We start from the raw sequence: 19,647 nt of genomic DNA, 5'->3' as shown, positions 1-19,647 counted from the left end.
GCATCTTTTTTCTTATTTTGTTTAGTTCTTATATGTAGATTTCGTCTTTACTTTTTTTCTTTGGAGTATAGAGTTCGTGTGGCATTTTCTTGTTCGTATTTTGTTTTATCCTTTTATTTAGACCTCTTCCTCTTCCTCTATTTTTAGTAGCGTTTTGTGTGGCATTTTCCATTACTTTATTGCATTGTTCTTGCAGAATAATAATACAAATGCTCAGTTTACATTAATATCGTAAAACCCGCCTGGCCAGCTCCGCGACCACCAATAAGATTTAACCTTTCCCGACTGGCACCAATTAGATATGTCCTAGTTAGTGTCAGGGGGGGAGGGGGCCTTGCTTGTGGACTGGTTAATGATACACACCTAATGAGGGCACGGGAGGAGCTTACTTCCGAGGCTATTATGGAGGGGGCATATATGTTTTTTTTTCCTTCACTTTCATACTCTGGTCCTTTGAGAGAGACACTGCGACTTTATCTTCATATTAGTGTATTTATTTTGCCTTCTGGGAACGCTCAGTACGTTTTCTTTCTCGTGTTTCCGACTCTCTTCTCCCGGACTCAGCAGATGACTGAAGTTCTTTGGGAGGTGGATGAATGGTGCATGTGAATGATTCATATTTCGCACGCTAAATTATTCTGATGTCTTCGTCCCCGCAATCCCTCACTGTCTCCTTCCCTCCTTCTCCTTTCCTCCCTCCTCCATTCTTCCGTCTGGCTGCTCATTTTCTTCACGGGTACAACAACTAACCATTTACGGCCGCATGGTGCTGTCTCCTCCCCCCGGTGGCCACATTTCAGGCGCCGGCAGTGCTATACTACTCGCCATTAACCGCCGTGAATCGTAATGGCCAGCCGGACTCACTTTCTGTCTTAAACCTTTATTGCATTGTTGTTTAGAGCCGCACACTCCCTAACCTTGCGATGCCAGCCTTGCCTCACACACGCCTTGACCCCCCGCCGCCTGGCACACTTCCAGGGAGCTTGAATTTAATATATTCGCCCTTGGCAAGCCCCCAGCCCCCACCTGGCTTGCGGCGCCCATTGATTCCGCGCAGTGTCTCGGTTGATTGTGCGCTTAATGAGACATGAGTCGCCGGGAGACAGACGGCGTGACGTGCCCGTAAATCTCGCCCTTCAACCCACCAGGCACGAGTCTCCTGACGGGGAGGTGAGCGACGCGGCGCAGCATCGTCCCATCATCAGCCTCGAGGATGAAGAGGAAGACGCGGACGAGAGCTCCAGCAGGGACAGAAGGATCCACGAGACACCCTTTCTCCCGAGGCTGGTCAACGAGGACGAAGAGGACCTAGATGACATGAAGAAACCCTCGAAGTCAAAGTCAGCGGACATAGACACGGAGGTTCCTCAGGCTCAGGCATACAACGACCCCCACCCGGCACTCCACTCTTACGAGGCCCCGGGTGACCCCAAGCCCCGCGGGGACCCGGTGTTGCTCTACCCCGGCGAGTATACGTCCATCGATCTCTACGATTCCTACGAGGTCTCGCGCGGCAGGTCTCACTCGGGCCACGGCCAGCACAAGGGAATGAACTCCATCGAGATCGACATGGGCAGGCGGACCGAAGAGTACCCCGGCTACTACCACATCACGGAGGAGGTCGAGGGGCCCCACACCTACACGTGGACGACCCTCGGCTTCGGCATCTGCAGCGCCTCCTGTCTGGGTAAGTGAAGCATCAAGTAACCCTCACATACCTACACATCAACTTAACCTCTTTTTGTCAGACTTTCATTGCAGAGTGAAGGGTTTCTTGACTTCAAAAAAGACAATTCTAGATGTAAAATGTGCCTTGATACTTAGCAAACGTATTTATAATTTAAGATTTGTCCCTAATTCATGACAAGGCGAGTAAAACAGAGTATCGAGAAGCAATAGAGAACATGTTATGATTAAACGTTATGAGCAAACGTATTTATGATTTAAGATTTGTCCCTAATTCATGACAAGGCTAGTAAAACAAAGTATCGAGAAGCAATAGAGAACATGTTATGATCTTCCATACTGCAACACGTCCTACTAATTCTTTCTTTTTATCTGTTTGTTTTTTCATTACGCAAATCAGGCTAGTTAAGTATAGTCTCGAAAGACAATAGGAAACATACTGTCTTCCTTGCAAGAACCCATTCCGCTTATTCCAATTTTGTTTGTTTACTCTTTCCCGACGCAAATCACCCATGTCCCATCTCATCATATTGACTCTTTTGCCTTTACACTGCCACCATCTATCCCCTACATAACTTTGACCTACAACACTCCACTACCATCCTTCCCTTACCTAATCAACGTTTTCTAACCACCTAACTCCCACACAGGCGGCGTTCAAGAGTCGGTGGTCAAGTGCATCAGAGTCTCGGACAAGAAGATCGTGAAACCTCAACTCTGCGACTCCCAGATCCGGCCTGACGTGATCACCAGGACCTGCAATGACCAACCGTGTCCCCCGCGCTGGAACATCTCGGAGTTCGGGCCCTGCAGCAAGCCGTGTGGGGGCGGCATCCAGGTGAGTTACGTGACGCCACCTTACCTGTGCATTGCGTCGCCACGGTTATGTAGGCCAGTCAGACAGTCATTCTTACCTGTGCAGATCTTTGGTTGTTATACGTGTTTCTTGCTTGTTCTTTTATGGTAGTCAGTTGGGAAGGTAATCAGTGAGAGTCAAATAGGCATTCACTTAGTAAGGCAGTCAGTTAGCAAAGCAGTCAGTTAGTAAGGCAGTCAGTTAGCAAGACAGTCAGTAAGGCAACCACACACTGTTAGTCAGTTAGTAAAGCATTCGGTTATATTAGTAAGGTAAAACTATAGGTATTCTCTGCCTTGGTAAATACTTCATGTTCCTTTGGCACCCTCTCGTTCCACTACTCTAAGAACCTCCACTAATATATTCTCTAAACTCCTCTAACAACACTATAAGCCTCCCGTTCCCATTACTCTACAGAAGCGGGACGTGAAGTGCATCCACGAGGTCACAAGAGGAGGCACGAACACAGTGGAGGTGCCCGATAACAAGTGCCCGCAGCCCCCCGATCGAGCCATCCAACACTGCAACTATGTGGACTGCCCGCCTGAATGGGTCCCCGGCAGCTGGTCTAACGTGAGTAGTAGTAGTAGCAGTAGTAGTAGTAGTTATTGTTGTAAGCTAGAGAGGAAAGACAGTAGGAATAGAGGAAGAATGGAAGTAAAGAGACTAAAGATTTTTGGGCAGGGAGAAAAGAAGACGAAACACAAGGAGAGGAAGAAAGGACAAGAAAATAAGGCAAGAGAGGAAAAGACAGTAGGAACAGAGGAAGAATGGAAGTAGAAAGACTGGAAGAGGTTTGGGCAGGGAGAAAAGAAGGCGAAACAAGGAGAGGAAGGAAGGACAGAAGGAAGAAAGGTGAGAGAGGAAAAGACGATAGAAATTAAGAAAGAAAGGAAGATGTAGTAGTTTTCGTGGTAGTTGTTGAGAAGATTACCCATTTGCCCAATCGTATATTTCCCAAGACCTCTTCCAAACGCCCTACAACACTCAAAACACCACCTTAAAACAGTGCTGCAGAAATGGAATACAGTGAAACAACATTATAATTTGGATGTACGCTTTATGTGTGTGTGTGTGTGTGTGTGTGTGTGTGTGTCTTAACTCCACGGCTCTTCAATACATTCCTCCTACATCCCCTAATGGCTAATATCAATGGCCGTTTGCTTCCCACAGTGCTCTGCTATGTGCGGCGGCGGGATCAAGACCAGAACGATACAGTGCCAGCAGGTAAGGGCACAGGGCCGGTCAGAAGAGAGGCCCACAGACGAATGCCCCGACAGCAGGCCCCGCACCGTCAGGAAGTGTAACCAGAGGGCGTGCCGCGAGGGCCAGGGCAGCAGGAAGAAGCCAGTCATCAAGTCGCAGAACTACCAAAACTTCGTCCAGAGTAACCTGTCCAACAAGCTCACTCTGAAGGTAAGGTTCGAGACAGCGAGTGAGACAGTGAGACATGTTTTTTTTTTTTTTTTTTGTTTGCTTGTTTTGTTTGTTTAGAGGGAACGAATGTAGGTTAGTGTGTGTATTTATTTGTTTGTTTTTTCATCATGTTTGTTTAGTAACCTCTCGAACAAGCTCACTCTGAAGATAAGGTTCAATACAGTGAGTGAGACAGTGAGACGTGTGTTGTTTGTTTTCTTTTGTTGTAAGAGCTAATGTATAGGTTTATTTGCCTATGAATTAGTTTGTTTTGTCTCCATTATGTTTGTTTTCCTTTGATTTTCGATCAGTTTACCTGCTTTTATAGTATGTTAGGGACGAGGGAATGTGTGTTTCAAGTGAGGGTGTTTCTCTTCAATGAGCTACAGTAGTTTAGTTCTAATTTACATGCTCATTTATTTGGCAACCCTTTCGTTTGTTCGCTAATATATTCTACGGCGTCAGACTTCATTTAGTAGTGCTGTGGAGAGATGGGGGGTGGGGGAAGAAAGAGCAAAGGAGATGTAGAAGAAGAAAAAGTGAGAGGTGAAGGAAGAAAGAGGAAGGGAGATGTAAAAGAAGAAAAAGTGAGAGGTGAAGGAAGAAAGAGGAAGGGAGATGTAGAAGAAGAAAAAGTGAGAGGTGAAGGAAGAAAAGGAAGGGAGATGTAGAAGAAGAAAAAGTGAGAGGTGAAGGAAGAAAAGGAAGGGAGATGTAGAAGAAGAAAAAGTGAGAGGTGAAGGAAGAAAAGGAAGGGAGATGTAGAAGAAGAAAAAGTGAGAGGTGAAGGACGAAAAGGTAGGGAGATGTAGAAGAAGAAAAAGTGAGAGGTGAAGGAAGAAAAGGAAGGGAGATGTAGAAGAAGAAAAAGTGAGAGGTGAAGGAAGAAAAGGAAGGGAGATGTAGAAGAAGAAAAAGTGAGAGGTGAAGGAAGAAAAGGAAGGGAGATGTAGAAGAAGAAAAAGTGAGAGGTGAAGGAAGAAAGAGAAAGGGAGATGTAGAAGAAGAAAAAGTGAGAGGTGAAGGAAGAAAGAGGAAGGGAGAGGTATAGAAAGAGAGCGAGTACCTACACCTGCTTCTACTTCTTCAGGTGGGCGGCAAGGCGACGGTGTTCCGCGGGGTGAAGCTGAAGGTGAAGTGCCCTGTGAGGAACCTGAACCGCTCCCTCATCTCCTGGTGGCACCGCGGCCGCCGCCTGGGCAGGAAGGGCGCCATTAGGACCACACCCAGGGGGGTCCTCAAGATCAGGGAGGTGCGCCCCCTTAACGCCGGGGTGTATGTGTGTAAAGGTGAGTCTCTGAGGGGTGTAGAAGGAGTGTGAAGGGGTGTAGAGGAAAGGTATTTGTGTAAAGGTGAATTTCTGAGGGTTTTAAGAGTAGAGGGTGAAGAAGGGAGGTGTAGAGGAAGGGTATGTTTGTGAGGTGAGTCTCCAGGGGGTATAGGGTGTAGAAAAGGGTGAAGAAGGAAGGTATGTGTGTGAAAGGGAGTTCTGGTGTCTGTGGGGTGTAGAAGGGAGGTGTAGACAATCCTTGGGTGTAGATGTGTAGAAAGGGGAGTGGTGAAGGTAAGTCTCTGGGGGGGAGGGTTAGAAGAGGGTGTAGAGAAAGGTAATTTTTTAAACATCATTTTAGTTCGTCTTCATCAATAATAAACCTTCCCTCATGTACTCTTTTTTGTCATCTTCATCCATTCTCATCACTTGTCCATTTTTCCCTCTGTGTGTGTGTGTGTGTGTGTGTGTGTGTGTGTGTGTTATTGTTGGGATGGGTGCCCAGAGCCCCTTCCCATAGAGGTGATCCATTCCGCCAACGGGTCTCCTGCCGGCTGCTTCCTGGTGCTCACATCCCTCAAGCGCAGGGGGGAGCCGTGCGGTGCGGGTGAGTGTGGGCGGCGGCGCGGCTCTTGGTGTCCTCTCAATGCTCCGTGTGGCTCTAAAGGCTCATAAGTCACACCTAGGAGGGCCAAGATGTCTTTATCCTCCAGTCGTGTTGTTTCCAGACCAGCATGTGCCCCGCTTGGAAGTTACTCTACTAATTATCATATTCATTAACCAGTATAATGTGTATTTGGTTCTTTATTTATCTCTGATTATATATTACCATTTATTACTACAGCCATTTGTTAAAGGGCAGTGCTATGGGATCTGCATCATGTATCCAGTGTTTGTGGTCATTATATTCAAGACTGACCTGATTTGTTTCTCATTCATGACTTGTTCAGTAGTTAGTATATACAGCCTGTAAGTACAAGGCTTTATGTATTTTGACACTGTATGGGCCCATGTTCATAAGACTTCTTTAAATTATACATGTGAATTATACTACATGAATCATTTGAAGGTTCTGTGTCCTGACCAAGCAGTATTCTCATCCCTCCCTGATTTGTAGTGACCGTCACATTTCTGTATCCAAATAAAATATGGCTCAAGACCTGTATGAATCACAGAGTGGCAGGCTTATATTAGTGTGATTTATTTTAATTGAAACTATAGTATTTACATTCATATCTTCATGTTGGCCTGAAACCCCACAGCAAAGACCTCCAGGACTAGCTCTGTGACTGGATTATTGAAGTTCCCAGTAGCAGTAAGATGACATCCTGAATATACATCATGCCACAGTTAGCATGAAATATTTTCCCTGTCCATGCAATATATTCACATGTGACAGGCCTTTGTGTCTAAGACTTTTTCATACATAGGTTGACCAGACACAGTTTTAGTATCATAATCAAATCAACTTCCTCCTTGAAGAGACTACATTTTTTAATTACATAAGGAGCATTGCAAATTTTGTAGGAAGCATTCAAAAAAGGGCACTTGACAAAACTTATAAATTTAGTGTGCAATCAACAGCAACAGAAGCAAAAAAAAAAAAAACATACTCAGCGGATCATCACAGTAAATGCATCATCTCACCACTTCTTCCTCATGCTTCACCCCACTGGCTCTCCCTCACACTTGAATATTTCCCCAGCTGGCGGCTTGGAGGCCAACATCACCCTCTCTGTCAAGCCGCCTCCGGCCAATGACTCTTCAGACACCCAGCACCTTGGCCGCTCCCCCAACGAAGTGAACCCCAGCAGAAGCTTTGGCAGGAGCTCGGAGCAAGGGTCTGGTGAGTGTGTGTGTTATAAGATGTCAGAGTAGTTAATGTGAGTATGACAAAAATTAGACCTTAACCACTTCCTGATTTCTTTTAATTTATCATTCCCTGAGTCCCTCCAATCAGCATCTTGGGTTTAACTGTCTCATATACCTTCCCTGGTAGCTACACTGTCTTCCTACTAGTGTTTGCCATTTGTCTCCTCCTATCAGAGGTTTAGTTTTTTCATCATTGATTACTTTACAGTGGTTCTAGCAAAACTATTGTTGTGGTTGATATTAAAATAGCGATTTCCATATGCCAAACCATTACGCATGATCTTGAAATGCAATATTATAGGATTATTTGTCACATGATTATTTTATTTCAAACTATCTGTTCACATGAGTGTACAGTCCAGTAATGATGTCCTCTGCCTCTCCTCAGCACTGGAATGGCCAGCGAGGAAGACCAAGTCCAAAGGGAGGAGACGCAAGGGGCGGCGCCGAAACAAGGCAGCGAAGGGCAGAGGGCACAGGCAGGACGGCAGTGAGTCTGAGGGAACCCACAGAGGCAGCGGCGCCCCCACAGAGCCACTCGGAGAAGGCCCATTCAAGGTGGCGACCATGTGTTGAATGAGCAATAGTAATAAACTCAGGTCATATATGAGTAAACTGTGATATATTTTGAGGTAAAGCATATCAGAAGTTACAGAATCTTAGATATATCTTGTTTTTTAGTCATTTGCTTATATTCTAAAGAAGTTATTATTTTAGGTTTCTCAAATATGAATCATTTTTATATGTTCCTTACCACAGCAGCATTTCTTATGATAGTACCTTTGGTTATCAGCTTAGCAACACATCAGTTATTTCTTTAGTTACCAATCTTTTCTTTAAGTTCCCCCCAAGCTTTCTTTAACCACTGTCTAACTTTATTAACAGGACAAATGCCTATATTTTTCCTCCTCCATTGGTGTGTATAAGACCAAACTTTATTTATATGCTTCTGTGCTCTTCTTTTATTTTTTTACTCACATAACTAATAACATTAATCAAAATAATTGCTATTTACTAACCATTTGGCTCTCCTTCTCCTCTTTTCTCTCTTGCCTTGCTTTCCTCTCTTCCTCTTTTCCTCTCTTTCCTTCCCTGCCTCCTCCCTCCCCCCCTCGTAGGCCTCCAGCAAAAACATGCACACAGTTGAGATGAGCAGCAGCGAGGTGCCTAACACATATGATTCCTCCATCTGGCCCTCCACCTCCAAGGAGGACTATGTCTACGCCACCATCAACCACAGCGGCTGGCCCCTCACCGGCCGCCCCCGCCACCACCAGGAGGAGGGGTCAGGCAGCACCAGGGAAGCGAGGCCTCACGTCTACGGAACTATCAATCTCCACAGGTGGGGTTGAGGGTGTCTTGTTTTTTTTTTGTCGCAGTTTGTAGTCTTAGAAAATTAATATGACTTTTGAGGAAGGATATTGAACAGGAAATTAATGAAAAGTGGGAAATATAGGCCTTCATTCTGTTAGCACAAGCTCGCCTTATATGCAAAATTGACGTGTGGGATCTACTGTGAAGTCTCCCGTCTAGAATTGCAAAGGGTGGGAAAGTTTCCGGTAAAATAAAAACTTTCCTTGGAAGTATAAATAAAAACCCACACTGGCAGACGATAGAGTTATATTTTTAACCAAACAGTTTCGGTGGAATATAAATAATAACTCTATCATCTGCCAGTGTGGGTTTTTATTTTATACATCAAGAAATCACATCTGTGTGATTAGCCGCTCTTTCCTTGGAAGGTTTCCAGGAATTTTCAAACACATGATAGCCTGGCAAGCACCTTATGGTATAAATCAACAAAGAATGACCTCACTCTGTCGTATAGAAAGTCTCATTAGTGAGGAAGCTTATATGAATATTCTGAGTCAAGACCTATAGTGACTATAGTGACTTTTATTAGGTTAGGTTAGATTAACCTGAGGGTGGCATGTGCCTCAAACAATCCTGCCTGTGCCACCACTGGGCTAAGGGACATTCACTAACAGCCCTCTAAAACTGAAGTCTAAAGAGGCCGCAATAACCACAGGCACAAATAAAGAGCATAAAGGAATAGGCAAATGTAAATTTTTCTCAGTTCTCAAAGTTCCCGAAAATAACTGGGAATTATACAACCCTACTCCTGTCCCTCAGCGATAGCACCAGAATCACGAGTGAGGAGAACCCTGTGTACGGGACTGTCCGACAACACCCTCTGCCGGAGAAGACCAATAACAGGCGGGGAAAGTGGACGAATGTGGACCCTTCCTTCGAGGTGAGACTCTATCAAATAACTGAGTGATCTCTTTTAACTTTTCCCCTTCTAATGTTTATGCAAAAGACAGTAGGGAAAAGATGCACCTATATCAACCTTTTTCTTCTGATCAATTTTGTTATCCTCTGTAGTATCAAGTATATATTGTTCACCTAGATTTTAGTTGCATTTGGGAAGGTACTGTTTGATGCCAGTAGCCTTTCATGATGTGCTAATGTAGGAGGCCATGTTTGCAGGGGGAAATTATCTCCTCCAAGTTTCTCTCTCCCTCTGACAAAGGGTCATGTGTTCAAATGGGCATCAGTTGTTTCTCATATTTCTGCCTCATTCACTCCAGCTTGGTATGGGTGTACGATTGCAACTTTTCCCTGTTTGCTCTCAGAAGGTATGAAGCTGGTCCTAATTCATCGTGTGTAACAGTATTATCATTTCACACACTTAACAGGGAAACAGTAACCCCATTGACGATTGTGACTTTTTCCTTTTTGCTCTCTGAAGGTATATCATGCTGGTCCTAATTCATCATGTGTAACGGTATTTATATTTTCTTCACTTCACAATCAATGGCAACTCCATTTATGATTTTAATTTGTCCCTATTTGCTCTCAGAATAAGGCGTAATGCTGGTCCTACTTCTTGTGTAACAGTACTAACATTTTACACACTTGACAGGGCAATGGCAACTCCATCGAGAAGGAGTATGGCGAGGGGCTGGACTCCGAGCTTCCCCCGGACTACATGATGCCCGACTCCGTGGTAAGTGCAGGTGGCTTCACTGCATTGGGGGGGAGGCACAAACACTTGCCTTGTAGGGCTGCAGGTACAGCACACCTCAGGAAGCCCACCAAGAACAACGAAAGGCAGCCAAGTTTGTTCACCTGAAGTTGACCTCTCTCTTTGGCTTCTCATTCTGTTTTCTTTAGTTCAAGCAGCGTCTAGCGAGCCTTTTTGTTCCAGGTTTCATTTTTTGCCCTTGAGCTGCCTCCCTTGCTGTAAAAAAGAAAAAAATCATAAATACTATAGAAGAGATTTGCCATATAATAGTTTTGGGGTTTTCCGTTATCATTACTGCTTGACCCAAAAGTGATGATTAAGCTGGTTCCATGGAAGAGGACGTCATTGATCCATGCTGCCTTATAGTTTTATACACCAACGAGTGGAGGCTGTTGTTGATTTTACGGGTCTCCACCTCAATTGGATTTCACTGTAGTCTTTGTGTACAAGTTACGTAGTGTGTCGATCTGGGTTAGTTCTTGATGGCTTTTCCTCATGTAAGTCTGCCTCAACCAGCTTCTTCAAGTGCCTGCTTTGCCTACACTCTCCTGTATAAAAATGTGTATATATTTTTCTATACTGTACCTTTTTCAGTGACACCAATTTTTATCTTAGAACCTACATTGGATCTTTAGATATTTCCCTGTTGTTGTTCCACCTTTTAAACCTGAAATACCTTTGCAATGAGACCTACTTCTCCTTTTAATAGATACATTTGTTAATTCTCCACTATGTATGTATTAGGTCCATTACTTATATCGCAGTGCTTCATTTTGTGGGTGTTTTTCCAGACTATTTTTATCTGGTGGTCAATGTACAGTTTTTCCCATTAGAGCTGTGGTTTCAAATGTCACCTCCGAATGAAATGCTTCCCTCTCTTGTTGTTCCCTTCTCTCACTGCATGGTATTCCCTTCCCTTCCCTCCCCCAGCACCACCCCATCTCCTCCTCCTCCTGGTCAGGCCAGCAGCTCGGGTCTCTGTCCAGCCTTGGTCAGCCTCAGACTCCTGGCCATGACACAGGCCGAAGACCCCCTCCCATCTCAGATAATTTCCCCCATTGGCACTCCACCTCTACCTCCTCCTCCACCACCACCACCCTGGACCACCACAATCAGCAGCACCAGCAGCACCACCGCACCCCCACTGGCACCCCTCAATGGCACTCTGGAGCCTCCCCTTCCCTCACCCCTGCACCCCCCAGCATCAGCTCTGGGAGTTCTCGCCCTGGTCTTTACCTCCAGAAGTTCCTCCCCAACCTGAAGGTGAGGCCCAGGAGGACTTGAGGGGCCCACGTAAAGACGACTCCCTCCCGTCAGGAATAAAAATGAGCTCCTCTGTCAACAGGGAAAGGTTGATGAGATGCTGCTTACCGACTTAACAGTGGAAGGGTTTAAGAGCACCACTTAATGCTTGCCTTAAGGATTAAACAGTTCCATCATTTCCTTAAGAATTGCTAAGTATGTCAGTTGATGAGGAAAGGGTTAATTCCACTTACCATATCTGCAACAGGGGGATCAAGAGCCCTTCTTGCTTGCTGTTAGAATTAACAACACTGGACCCTTGAGCAGCAGTGGAAGCTGTGTCATATTAGTCTGGTGATGTGATGCAGCAGTCCCCCGCCCTTCTAACCATCCCTCAGAACTCTTGCTTTCCTGACTTGTGGCCACCAAATGCTTATACAGTTTTCTTGCATTTCAGTGTCATTTATCTGTTTCTACAGTCATTCTTCCTACATAAAGCCTGACTTGGGTTGAAGCAGTTGTCACATGCAGTACAGAATACATTGTTACACTTCTGTTGATGCATTGCCATCACTATTGGTGTTTTAGTGTATTTGTTGGCCACAGACAGAGTATATTACTGTTCACCCTACAACAGCATGAGATATGTGAAGTCAAGCAGAGTTCTTGGAAAACACCAGAATAACTTCATGTAGCAGAAGTATACTAATTGGGTCCCATGAGAGAAGTTTTACGGGAATCTTTTGAAACGAGACCCTTGTGACCTTCTTAGAGCAGATGCTAACTCACTTGATGAGGTCTGCTACACTGATGCCCCCAACAGACCGTTTCTCTACAGCTTCCCTTTGATATTTATTCTTACTGAACAATGCAGATGAAAAGCATGTTTTGTCCTGTTGCTTTTGCCATCCTAGCTGGTGCATGCAAGCCTGGCTGTGTGCTGGGAGGCTGCTTCTGGCTTGTGCTGCACGGGAGGGTGTGTTGTGCATGAATGTGTCATCCTAGAGGTAGTGTTGAGCTTTGTTATGCATGAAAGTATTGTCTTGAGTGATCATATTTAGAAAGCTGTGGGGGACTAATGTGGACCAGTTCCATTAATTTTTATCAATCAATAATTAAGCTATACGTGTATGTTTTATGTAAGGTGTTTTGTGGAAGTAATCATTGTGCTGACCATTTAGTTTTAAGGAACGCTATTCTCACCACCTAAAACAACTTACTGAAGCAGGTGCAGTGCCTTGGGGGAATTTTCACAAACTTGTCTGGCTCATTATCAGTTCTTAGAAGATGAAAGGTAATAAGACTAGGAAAATTATTATATACAAAAGTTTATTAACAATATATTTTACATTTCAGCACTCACAAGCAGTTAAGTTGATCTGTTGTATGGGATTCATGTAGTAGTTAATCAAATGTGAAAAGGACTGAAGGTCAAAAATGTGTGTTAATCTAGCAGCTGGCACACTGTGTTTAGAACAGCCCAATTTGACAGCAGTAGAAAGTTGTGTATGTTCCAGACTAATGCCCGCACAGTGAGTCTATATGTAAATTTATTTCCCGATGAATGCGCGCACAGAGTTACATGTATTTTGAATGTTACGTGTGGGCAATGACGGAGGGAAATCAACGTTGCATGCATGGCAGGAAGTGTCCAAGTTTGTAATATCTTTCTTATTAATGTCACACCTTTGAGAAAGTTGCTTTAGACTAGCTACAGACAAGCAGTAAGGTAGATGAATAACATTACACCATTTTGGGGGTATGCTCCATAGACATTCTAGGTAAAAGACTGAGAGTACTACGACAAAAGGACTGAAGCATGTGTTTAGCATTTGACCCCTTGCTTCGTGTTTGATTTCACTAATGGGGACACAGAGCTTCCTCCCGGCCTCCCTCCAGGGCGCCATCAGCTCCCGGGGCGGCAGACACGCAGACTCCCCCATGAACGACAACAGCAGGATGACCTCGCACGGCTTTGTCCAAGACGACAACACCACTCGGGACCCTCACAGCAAGGGAGACATTCTGGGGAAAGGTAAGATATATTGTGTTGCTTTGGTACTTTGTAATGTTTAACTGATTCAGTGAAAATATTGTTATCTAATTATAAGGTGTGATTCCTGTACTCACAATACCTTTTAGGTGCCTTGTAATGTGATGTGAGTGGCAGTATGTCTATCTTTTTAACACAGGAACAAGAGACTCGCTGGAGTTTGAGTGGCAGATGACCAACTGGTCCGAGTGTTCACAGACCTGCGGCTTCACCAGCACCTCCAGCGGCTACCAGGTGAGTCGGCACCTGAGGCCTTGTTGCCACTACAGTCATTTTAGGTTTAAGAAGGGTGTTCCAGCAATCACTATGTAAAACTCAAGTGCACTGGAGAGACACCAACGAGGGAAGAAAATATTTTGGATTTGTTGTTAACTAATAGAGAGGACAAGCAACATTGAGGTTGGGGATTCATTAGGTAACAGTGATCATAAGGAAATTAGATTTAATATCAAATGGGACGATAGAGCCAGCAGTAACAACACATTAATACCTGACTTCAGGAAGGCGGACTACGAGGGGTTAAGAAAGCAGCTGCAAAGGCTTAGGGGAGTGAGATCAGAAGTAGGTCAGGACCCAGAGCAGGGAGGGGCATTAATCTCTGGTGAGGTCACTAGTCAGGTCAGTAGCTTGGAGGGTGAGTACAATAGTCTGGTCAGGGAGATTAAACTAAGACAGAAACAGTTTATACCTCATAGGGAAGTCAGGTCAACAGGTAATTACCTGCGATGGATGACAGAAAGGTTAAAAACTGAAATAGGAAGGAAAAGAGGACTATATGTTAGAATCAAAAGGGGGGAAACTCACCTAAGGGTTAGTTATAACGATTTAGCTAGAACAGTAAAAAAGAACACGCGTATGGGAAAATGTAATTATGAAATTAGAAATGCCAGGGAAGCAAAGACCAATCCAAAGGGCTTCTTTCAGCTTTATAAGACCAAGGTTAGGGATAAGATAGGGTTGCTTAAGTCAGGAGAAACACCGATTGATAGAGATGAGGAGATGAGCGAGGCGTTAAATAGATATTTCTTAACTGTATTTACCAAAGAAAGATTAGATGATATACCTCAGGGAGAACAGATCTACAGGGGAGAAGAGGTAGAAGGATTAACCGACATCAACATGAGTAGGGAGCTCGTGATTAGACGGATAGAAAGACTTAAAATAACCAAGGCGCCAGGGCCAGATGAAGTTTTCCCCAGGGTAATAAAGGAATGTGAAACTGAAATAAGTGGGCAGTTAACAGAAGTATGTAGGAAGTCGCTAGACACGGGTGGTGCCTGTTTCATGGAGGCAGGCACACGTTATTCCAATATTTAAGAAGGGTGACAAATCTTCTATGGAAAACTATAGGCTGATTAGTTTGACGCCAGTTATAGGCAAAATGATTGAGTCAATAATAGCTGATAGTATTAGGGACCATATTGACAGACATAATTTAATTCACGACTCGCAGCATGGGTTTATTAACCCTTTCCTTGCGCGCAGTGTGGACGCGACTATCCCCTCAGGCGCAGTCAGGCAGCCCAGAATCAGTCTGTATCTCAAAAACTATTCATCACAGCTAAAAAACAAAAACACCACTGGAAAGAGGAGGTCCAGATCTATAGAAGTCGGTTATGTATGCCTCTCTTGCGAACGTACATGCACGTTCAGGGAGTGTTGAATGTTAACACTTACGTCGGTGTGTGCGTGATGATCAGCCATATTGAGGGAACTGCAGACATCTTTTCTTCAGATTCTGGCAAGGGAGTATTGCCAACTGCAATATTTACAACTATTTGGTCAAAGAATCAGTCGATGATAAGTGAAGCTATGCAAAAATGCCGCTATATTGGGCAAGAACATCCACCAGTTACTCGTCCGTAGATTTGCCGCGCTGGGCTGATATGATTTTCCACCAAATTTAGTGAATAATCCACTCAATTGGCAATCCTGTGTTGTGAGAATTAGTGTTGGAACACTCTCATACACGGGAGATTTGAGTGCAGGTGTAGGTTGCAGCGGGCGTTTAGCGCCACCAGCAAATACGCCTAACGCCTGCTGCAAGCGTTTAGCAAAGAAAGGGTTAAAGGTAAGCCGTGCCTCACTAATCTTTTATCCTTTTACAATAGAGTATACGAGGCAGCTGACAATGATGAGAGCTATGATGTAGTTTATCTTGATTTTAGTAAGGCCTTCGATAAGGTACCTCACCAGAGACTGTTAAATAAAGTCAGGGCTCATGAGATAAGAGGGAAGGTATTTGATTGGATTAAGGTGTGGATTGGCGACAGGAAACAGAGGGTTACCATTAACGGTAAAAAATCTGAATGGGGTAATGTTACCTGTGGGGTTCCTCAAGGTTCAGTTTTAGGCCCGCTTTTATTCATTATCTACATCAATGACATAGACAATGGGATAACTAGTGACATAGGTAAATTTGCAGATGACACCAAAATAGGACGCACTATTAGGACAGGGGAGGATGCTAGAGCACTGCAGGAGGATCTCAACAAACTGTCAGCTTGGTCAGAGAAATGGCAGATGAATTTTAACATCACCAAGTGTAGCATACTTAGTATAGGAACACGCAACCCATTACACGGGTATACTTTAGACTCCACAGCGATAGGCAGATCAGAGTGTGAAAGGGATTTGGGAGTGTTAGTGAACTCTGACCTAAAACTAAGGAAGCAATGTATTAGTGCAAGGAATAGGGCTAACAGGGTATTAGGCTTTATTAACAGGACGGTAACCAACAGGAGTGCAGAGGTCATCCTCAGACTCTACTTAGCGTTAGTTAGGCTACACTTAGATTATGCTGTCCAGTTTTGGTGCCCACACCTCAGAATGGACATCAACTTACTAGAATCAGTTCAGAGGAGGATGACCAAGATGATTCAGGGGCTGAGGAACCTCCCATATCAAAACAGGCTGAAACATCTAAACTTACATTCACTAGAAAGACGAAGAGTGCGAGGAGATCTGATAGAAGTATTCAAATGGGGCAAGGGTTACAACAAAGGCGATATAAGTAAAGTACTGAGAATTAGCCAGCAGGATAGAACACGCAGTAATGGATTTAAATTAGAAAAGTATAGATTTAGGAGAGATATAGGCAAGCATTGGTTTAGTAATAGGGTGGTGGGGGAATGGAATAGACTCAGCAATCACATAGTTAGTGCGGGGTCAATAGCTTGTTTTAAGAGTAGACTGGATAACTACATGGATGAGGATGACAGGTGGCAGTGAGGTGTGGGTGCAGTAAGGAGACAGGGTACTGGAGCGTACGCCCATACCGAAGGTAAACGAGGATCAAGCCTCTACCTGTAATCCCTGAAATTACACCTCACCCATTGTGAGTAGTGGGGGGGATTCTGGAGCTGCCTTGTGTAGGCCACTCGCCCTCTTGCAGTTTCCCTATGTTCTTACACAAGATCTAAGAGTGGATTTGCATCAAGGGGGGCGCTGGGGAATATTGAGTCATGCTCAGACTTGCTGGGTAAGGACTAGAGCTCTTTTGAGGAGAGACAAGGAAAGGTTTGTCAGGAGTCTCGCTGAGGATGTCAAGGACCATTCCAATGTTTCACGTACCAGTGGAGTGGTGATGCAAATCATGACGGGATGCTTGCAGCCCATGTCAATCTCGAGAAGCTGTATGATTCAGTGCATCATGAGGCAGACATTTATGATGAGCTCTGTGAAAGGGATTCACAAAAACACTGCTTGCGTTGTTGTGTTTTGCCTGCATGCAAGCTGTTGGTCCACATTGTCCATACTTTCAATAACATTTCAGGTGAGGTCCATCCAGTGCCTTGCAAGAGTGAAGAATGTGACGTCACCCGTGGACGGTGCCTTATGTGATGACGCCGGCCTGGAGGCGCCGGTCACCTACCAGCGCTGCGGCTTCACAGAATGTCCTCAGTGGCACTTTGGCGAGTGGTCAGAGTGCGAGTCATCACGCTGCTTCACTCTCCACTATGGTGAGCTCTCGGGTGGTTGATTAGAATGATCTCTGATGGTTCGTCCTCTTCTGTCCTCTGCACTTGAACATTACCAGTCTGAACCTCAGTACTTCTTTCCCTTCATTACCATACTTGTGTGAACCTTGATATTACTTCTCTTCACTGTTCCGCTCCAGCCTACCAGCGCCGGGAGGTGGTCTGTCAGCTGCACAACGGCACCATAGTCAGCAACCTGCAGTGTGACAACCGGACACGACCTCGGCACCGCCAGGAGTGTTACAACTACCAGTGTTCCGGGGTGTGGCGTGTTGGGGACTGGTCGGAGGTGAGTAGAGTGTGAGCCTTCAGTGGTGGAACCCTTGAAATAAGTTGGACAAACTAACATCTCAGTTGTGAATTCTGTGATATCTCTAGCCCTTGAAGGTTATGGTTAATTGACTGGCATCATCAGAAATGCCAAATTGTAACCAAGTATATATCACTGCAATTTTAACAGCCGAAGAAGCGAATGTCTTGGCATGCCTGAAGGAAAATAAAAAAACACACTGTTCACTCTACCTGGCTCCACAGTGCACCGCTCCGTGTGGCGGCCAGGGATACCGCACACGCCTGCTGCAGTGCGTGTGGAACGGGACCAAGAAGGCTGCCGGGAATGCCTGCCGGGAGCTGCCGCGCCCCGATGTTGTCCGCTGGTGCAGTGGTGACCCCTGCCCAGACCTCAGTATGTAAAGTGGAGTGCTGGTCACCAGGTCAGGAACACGGGCCAAGAGAGGTCGCCAGGTAGAGTGGTGCTGCCGGAGATGTGCATGGTTCATTCAGTTCACGCCGCATCACAGCCATTTGGGACTTTTCAGGGGAGACTGGATTAACTGGAAATATTAACAAAGATATAACTAACAGTCCCAGAGCTCTAACAAATAACTATCTAATAGGCAAATTAGGTAATTAATAATAATAGCCCGCCCATTCAACTGTACATACATTACTAATCACTCAAAATACTAAAAATTAACATACCACTGCTTTTTCCTGGCTAAATGTAGTGCTTTGAAGGCTGAATAACGGTAATAAACAAAGCTAATGTGGAGAACAAAATGCCAAATCCTGCCAGTGAGTGACTCAAGACAACTGGCACCATAGTGCCTCAGTGCAGGGCACTATGGAGTGCCTTCATGCATCTTCACTTTATCACTGTTAAAGAGAATGCAGTGTAGTAAAGTAATGAGGCCTCTTCCCTGAGTGTGGCATCCTCCTCCATCACAGAACACAGCGCTGACTTGTAGGGAATACTGGACTACCTGAGTCGTGGGGCTGCTGTGTTACTGCCTCAAGGGATCCACTCAGTGTTGTGATGCAGTTGGATGCCACTTGTTGTTCTTTGAGGTGCCTGAATTCTCATTACATTTTGCCAATATGGTCTACTAATAAAGTTACGTGCTTGAAAAGCAGACAAATTTGGAAATACATTTAAGCTAAAGGGCTGTAACAAAAACTTGATGTCACAAAGTTATTAAGGGACTGTTGTTTTAAATATCAGTATTCCATCAACAGCATCCATGATGCTTTTTCTTGGCATTCTCGATAATTTTGGTTGGATTACCAGCTTTCCACGATGCTTAACAAGCCCAGCAAAGATTCAGAATCTTTGCAGCACCTGATGACGCACCAATGAACATAGAACATTCATACCCTGTACATATGTCAATATATGCACCATCTTAGACATAGTGACATCATTGAATGAATATAGATATGCTGTAGTTTTGTTTGAATTTCTTCCAAGCAGCCTAGAGAAAGCTTGGAGGAGGGAGCGTGCACACAAAGAGAGGGAGAGACTGTTTACCATGAGAGAGTCCTTCGGCCCCATCAGACGGCCGATAGCTAGCCTAGTAACCATGCCCGCTCCATGGTGGTAGCATGTGCTTGCCTGGATGACCCACTCACACGATGCAATCAGCTACTCACACTTTCACGTTTTCTGGAACATGAGAAATATTTATTAATACAAGCTGATTGTGTTCTGTCCCCTTGTGCCTGCTTATCAATATAAGTTAATTCTAAGAATGCATTTCAAACAAATGAAATTTAGTAATTAACTTTGGATATAGTCATGGATATAATCCAGTCACTTGATATATGAGAATGAGAGAGAGAGAGAGAGAGTGAGAGTGAGAGTGAGAGTGAGTGTGAGTGTGTGTGTGTGTGTGTGTGTGTGTGTTTGAAATGTTTGCTGCCTAATGAGACCTTAGTTTCTTGATGATCAAGGATCATTTGGTTGGC

At 44.7% G+C, this 19,647-nt stretch overlaps 1 protein-coding gene across 1 annotated transcript in view; it reads left to right on the top strand.

Annotated features, from left to right (window-relative positions):
- The window catches only part of LOC126996282 (protein madd-4-like), a 75,049-nt gene that overhangs the window by 48,409 nt on the left and 6,993 nt on the right, over nt 1-19,647 (top strand). The window contains exons 11-26 of the mRNA XM_050856658.1: nt 1,149-1,687; nt 2,337-2,524; nt 2,960-3,115; nt 3,716-3,958; nt 5,049-5,247; nt 6,934-7,074; nt 7,489-7,658; nt 8,219-8,442; nt 9,234-9,354; nt 10,027-10,110; nt 11,059-11,391; nt 13,246-13,405; nt 13,563-13,657; nt 17,199-17,385; nt 17,544-17,692; nt 17,938-18,088. Of these exons, the coding sequence (XP_050712615.1) occupies nt 1,149-1,687; nt 2,337-2,524; nt 2,960-3,115; nt 3,716-3,958; nt 5,049-5,247; nt 6,934-7,074; nt 7,489-7,658; nt 8,219-8,442; nt 9,234-9,354; nt 10,027-10,110; nt 11,059-11,391; nt 13,246-13,405; nt 13,563-13,657; nt 17,199-17,385; nt 17,544-17,692; nt 17,938-18,088 (3,140 nt within the window). The remainder of the gene's footprint in view (nt 1-1,148; nt 1,688-2,336; nt 2,525-2,959; nt 3,116-3,715; nt 3,959-5,048; nt 5,248-6,933; nt 7,075-7,488; nt 7,659-8,218; nt 8,443-9,233; nt 9,355-10,026; nt 10,111-11,058; nt 11,392-13,245; nt 13,406-13,562; nt 13,658-17,198; nt 17,386-17,543; nt 17,693-17,937; nt 18,089-19,647) is intronic.

Source organism: Eriocheir sinensis, chromosome 9, assembly GCF_024679095.1.
Source record: "Eriocheir sinensis breed Jianghai 21 chromosome 9, ASM2467909v1, whole genome shotgun sequence".
In the NCBI taxonomy this organism is placed as follows: Eukaryota; Metazoa; Arthropoda; class Malacostraca; order Decapoda; family Varunidae; genus Eriocheir; species Eriocheir sinensis.
Note: the sequence above shows the minus strand (reverse complement) of the source record. Positions and strands in the feature narration are given on the sequence as shown.